Here is a 6000-nt window from a genome sequence, read left to right as displayed (position 1 = left end):
CCTTCTGACTTTTTAAATCAACACATTAAACTCCGTATATATTTAAGAATACACTGGAAATATACTTCCAAACCTTAATCCAATAGTCCAGTTTCAGTTTTATAATTGTAGATTCATAATATTCTTCACATGCTAATTAATAGATTATAGGACATTTCCCCCCTTCCCTATGTAAAGTTTCCATAATAATGGTGGGTGCCCCGGGGTTATATTCCAGCGACCTTTCAATCCCTGCATCTAAACTGAATTCTCAAAAAAAAAAAAAAAAAAAATTCTTTGGAAGTAAAAAAAAAGTTTAATGGCGATATTGTTACTGATTTATATTTTATTTGTTATTTTATTTGTAGTTATTATTTTTTTTCATTTTATTTTGCAGCTTACCCCAAGTAAACGTTATTGCACCTTTTAAATTCAAATGCATAAAATCAAAATAAACAGAATTAGCGATATGTAGATAATAATAATAATAAAAAAAAAAAGAAAAAAAAAAAAAAAAGCGATGTAAAAAGTCCAGGCTAATTAAGAAGTTTTAAACAAGTCCAGTCATTTGAGACCTTATAAAGGGAACTGAATTTGGAAAAGTTGCAAGGGGATAGTTGACTGCATTGGAGAATCCCACCAGAGGAGGAGAAATATGGGGGAGGCTGAACCCCAAAGAAGTGGCAGCAGAGTTCTCATGGTACAGAATTGGCACTCTTACTATCCTTTGTGAGGTATGGGAGATGTTGGCAGCTTCTAAATCAGCAGCAAGTTGTCTTTTCCACTTGTTCCTTCTATTCTGAAACCAGATTTTGACTTGTGTCTCTGTGAGATGGAGAGAGGCTGCAAGTCCAGCTCTCTCTGAGCTGCTCAGATACCTCTTCATGTCAAAGGTGGTCTCCAACTGGAAGACCTGGCTTCTGCTGAACACTGTCCTGGTCTTCTTCTTGCGAGAGGACCTCTGGTCTGAGTCCTGCTCACCCTTGTCCTCTTCCTTGGAAGCAAAGTCCTCTCTCTTTTCTTCTTTATGTTTTCTGTATCCACTGTATCTCTCATTTCTCTCTGCGATCTCGGGGGAATCTCTATCGCTCGCTAAATAAAACGAGAAGAGACACTGTTAAAAATAAATCCACGATCCATTCCTTCCACGTCTGATTTGTATTTTTATTATTTATTTAGATTTCTCAAAATGGATTCATATAGAATGTTTAGGTTACATATAAACTTGGAACGGTGTAAAATACTATTATAGAATGTAGCATTGTTACTTCAAGACCCCAGTGTTCTATCTGCTAGTCAGCTAGTGCAACCATTACGTTAACCCTTTATCTGCCACGGGTATAAAACAACACGATAGACACAACTTAGTATTATTATAGTGGATAAAGCTGAATAGAATAGAATAGATAGATAGATAGATAGATAGATAGATAGATAGATAGATAGATAGATAGATAGATAGATAGATAGATAGATAGATAGATAGACAGATAGATAGAGGCTTTATAGGTGATGTCTGTATACAGTATAAATGATCATCTATAAATTAAGAAGAAAAAAGATTAATATCATTGACAATTGATCAGTACGTTTCTTTGGTTTCTGAAAAAAAAAGTGTATATATATATATATATATACATACATTATATATATATACATACACAGATGTCGTGGGCACTACTAAACAACAAATCATCTAATAACAATATGTATATGTGAAACAAGTATCTGTATACAATTAATAAAAATAAAAGGTTTAATAGTGAATGAGTCATTGTGTGCATATTATCTGATTATTTTTTTGACTTTTTTAATGCATGTTTTCAAAAAGACAAAGCTGTGAAAACCGTGTATTTTCTTTTTAGCACGAATTCCTAAATACAGTAAAGGACAAATAACATAATACTAGATTTCTGTTACACGAATAACTATATACACAACAGTAGAATGTGACACAGGTATTGTGGTGTGTGTGTGTTTGTGTGTTTGTGTGTGTTTGTGTGTGTGTGTGGTTTGCCCCTGCATGCTTTCTTTACGAACCCCTATTTGTGTTTACTATAATAAGCTCAGCAAACTGTCAGCTTAATTAACCTTGTATCTTTTCATTGTAGGATGAAGTGATAAGAAAGTATGCATTGTATTCATTTATATATTTTAACTCTTCCAAAGGCCCTGTGTGCCATTTACAAAGTATTAAGCTCATTCTTACCTCAAAGCAGAATAATTATAGGCCTCAGTCTTACTATTAGCGTTTATCTCTTAAACTGTACATTTATTGGGTCATCTAATTCCCCTCCTGGGCTCTACATGACATGGGAAGCAACTTGTTTGTCACACACAAAAAAAAAATAATATATAGACTTTTGGGATCAAATGTCAATCCGATTATCATCCTTTAAACTATTTACTCCTGCTAACTGTCCAGCAGCATGCCTTGATTAGATAGCTCTTAGAAGAATTAGCCTTTTCAAGGGCCTGAATCAATTTTCATTGCACTCTGCAGATTTCCACATAGAGCTGTAATGCTGCTCTGTGTCTGAAAGATTTAACGCACCTCTGCAAATGATACTTTCTCAGTACCTGAGGGGAGATTCCATTCTGTTTACTGGGCTGAGATACATTATGCAAGGTATAGCATTTTAACTTTCTCCATAGATAGAAAGCAGCACACAGTATAGCTTTACCCACATTTTGAAATTGCTGGCAGTGAAATGGTTACACCCACGTTTTTATCTTTTAACTGTAAAGCTAGGGGGGGTTTATTAAAGAAGGAGGATGGGGGCATTTTTCTTGGCTAATAACTCATAGCAATCGCATGTTTTACATTTGCAAACTTAATTCAGAACACACAAAAACAACAGTTTAAATAGAATTCAGATTAACCATTTGAATGCCAGAAGCACAGGACACTGGCCGTAATACATCTGGCACTGAAAGGTTAATATAAAAGAAAAATCAATCATGTTAAATAAAACATTATTATTATTATTATTATTATTATTATTGTTATTATTATTATTATTATTATTATTAAAGACTATAAGGTGTTCTCAGACATACAGCTTTAAGATGCATTAGGCAGCTCTGTTCTTTTTCAAAGAGGAAGTCATGGAACATGAAAGATTCATTGTATCCTTCCAGGTCGATCGGACACATACTATTATTCACAGGGAATGGAGGCGGTAATGGGTTTGACACTTACTTTCAGGGCTCGTACATCCAATGTATGTGGCTTGTGCTCTCCTGTACCATTCCACAGTGTTCTCCCTGAGTGGGTAGTTGCTGTGAGTGATGTAGTTGAATGGGGAGATCTGGCAGTACACTGAGGGGATAGGACTGGCAGCTAGTCCACTTTGCTCTACAATGTGTCCATCCTCCTGGCTTGTCTTCTTCTTGGTGCACTTTGATTCTGTGCCTAATAAATTCTCGATGAAGAAAGAGGATACCTTGGTGGAGGTAGCCCCCTGGCTCTCTACAGAGTCATCAGGCATCTTGACTGCAGCCTCCCCTGGATGGGTGTTTGTGCAGGAGGTGGGTGGATGGCCACTGTGTGGTCAGACAGTGTCAGGACTCCCACCAAGGTCCACCAGCTTGCTTTGGATGATGTTAGGGGTGGTGGGGAGGGGGGCTTTGCTCTCTCCTCTCTAAGCAGATCCCCTCACATTGCTGCTGCAAGGAACAAGCCTTTAACTGCAAGCCCAGGTCTCTCCCAGGCACACACACACAGACAGACAAAAAAAGGCAATAATAATGGAATAAAAATGTCAGGAGAGTTAAACGTTTTTTAAAGAATTCTCCGATTGGACGAACACGATCAGCAAATTGGATTATTCAGGGAAAATAAGGAGAATTACTCTCGATGAGTTCACTTCTCTGCTTAGTATTGTGTGTGCCTGGGGGCCCTAGAAGTGCCATGTCAGTCATACGCTTTATTTAGGTCAATTAGGGAAGCAAATCAAACTGCAGGGAAGAGGGAGGCAATGGCTGGAATTCCCAGGAGTGGAGAGAGGAGGGGAGTTAAAGGGCTGGAGAGCCAAGGGGAGGAGATGGGGGAGAGCAAGTGGGTGAGGTTAATAGAAAAAGGAGGACAAAAAGAGAGACAGAGAGAAAAAATAAAAGAGAAACAGAAAAGAAAAAAAGAAATAAAAATTAGACAGAGAGAAAACAAATAAACAAAGAGAAAAATACAGACAGGCACGAAAGGCAGAGAAGGGGAGAGACACAGAGAAACAGAGAGAGAAACAGACAACAGAGAGAGAGAGAGAGAGAGAGAGAGAGAGAGAGAGAGACAACAGAGACAGACAACAGAGACAGAGAGAGAGAAGACAAAGAGAGACAGACAGAGACAGACAGAAAACTAGAGAGACCGACAGACAACAGAGACAGAAGACAAAGAGAGAGGGATAGACTGACAAGAAAGGGCAGAAATAAACAGAGACAGACAGACAACCCGACAACAGGGACAGAGAGAAATCAGAAACAGCGAGGAAGAGAAAAACACAGAGAGGGGATGGATACAGAGAGAGAAGAAGAGTGTTATATGGAAATAAAGAAAAAAGATAAAGAGACAGAGAGAGGGTGGGGGAGTCAGAGAAAGAGACAGTAGTAAGGGCAGAGAGTGTGAATGAGGCTGTCTAGCAGAGCAGGAGGCAGTGTTAAGAGCAGGTGGATACATTCACATTGTATCACTTACTTCTATATGCACTTATCACACATGGCTTTACTATGTGTTTATTTCATTCTTTTTTTTTTTCTGCTCTGAAATGTCTGCCGCCATCACTCCGGGGAGGAAGAGGTTAAGAGCTAAGAGACCAGAAAACATGCATTTGTGAGCAATTATTAGCACAGCACCCGTGGTGGCCTCTTCAATGCTCCAGGACTGCAGCAGGGGCCATGGGCAGTTGACCTTGGCACAGCTCCCCTGCTCCCTGCCTTGCCCTGCTTTCTAAGAAGCTCCACGTCCTCCTTCCCACGTCCATCATCGTCCGTTCCATTCCCTTTCAAGTGTAAAGCATGGCTAGATCTGTACACAAACACCCTTACTCCATCACAGCCCTGCAGCTAATGGGCATGGGGTACATTTACTGACCGGTGAATTGGAGCAATAAAAATGAATAATAAATCAAAAGACTGAATTAAATTGTGTAAAAAATATATATATAATTATAGAAGAAGCAGAGTTAAAGGAATATAGAACGTGGGCTAATTAGGATAAATCATACAATTCGTTTACCAACTCACCCGAACCACTGTTTGGTAAATCAATCCCTAATCATTAGGTGCTGTGTGTGCTATTGTAGTGTCGTAAGAACTGTCTGTCTGTCTACAATAATTTGTCTGTGTATACCTGTTAATCCGTCTGTCTATCTATCTAAAACATATATACTTGAAAAATATGTACAATGCACTAAGAATCCAGCACTTTATAAATCAATTTTCACTTCTTATTCAATTAAAGGATAAACATGTTGGAATAAAGAAGTGGAAATTGATTTATAATGACTCGGAGTGCTGAAATCTGAGTGCATTGTATATTTGTGTTTTCCAAGCACTGGGCAATACTCCTGATGGGAGTTGGAGTGCAAAGTAATACATCTATCTATCTATCTATCTATCTATCTATCTATCTATCTATCTATCTATCTATCTATCTATCTATCTATCTATCTATACACACACACACACACTGTATAGCATTCTAAAATAAACCCAGTGTGATATCTATTTATAAACAGCTTTAAGCTTTCACCCCCCCCCCCACACCATGTTTAATATCTACCCCCTCTGCCTCCATACAGTGGCTATCTGAATTGCCCCCCAAGGCAGAGATTTGCCTAAAAGCCCTCTGCAGTCTGTGTACAGCTTGTCTAGTCAAATTCTCAGCCCCTTTACAATGGATCAACACATCTATTGAAGTGAGTGAGATATACCCAGTGTAGCAGACCAATCGCTCCTGACATTAAATGTTACACACTCCAATGGGTTTTTTTTTTCGCATTATGTAAAGATGTCAGTCAGTTA

General features: G+C 38.4%; 1 protein-coding gene across 1 annotated transcript; it reads right to left on the bottom strand.

Moving 5' to 3' along the window:
• Positions 1 to 335: 335 nt before the first annotated feature.
• HMX1 (H6 family homeobox 1) lies at positions 336 to 3872 on the bottom strand. Its single transcript, XM_063459856.1, has 2 exons — positions 3182 to 3872; positions 336 to 1071 (listed from the first exon to the last, which is right to left on the bottom strand). The coding sequence occupies exons 1-2, from the start codon at positions 3468 to 3470 to the stop codon at positions 530 to 532; spliced, it is 831 nt and encodes a 276-aa protein (XP_063315926.1). The 5' UTR covers positions 3471 to 3872; the 3' UTR covers positions 336 to 529.
• Positions 3873 to 6000: the final 2128 nt, after the last annotated feature.

Source organism: Pelobates fuscus, chromosome 6, assembly GCF_036172605.1.
Source record: "Pelobates fuscus isolate aPelFus1 chromosome 6, aPelFus1.pri, whole genome shotgun sequence".
Taxonomy (NCBI): Eukaryota; Metazoa; Chordata; class Amphibia; order Anura; family Pelobatidae; genus Pelobates; species Pelobates fuscus.
The sequence above is the reverse complement of the archived record's forward strand: the minus strand, read 5'-3'. Positions and strand labels throughout refer to the sequence as shown.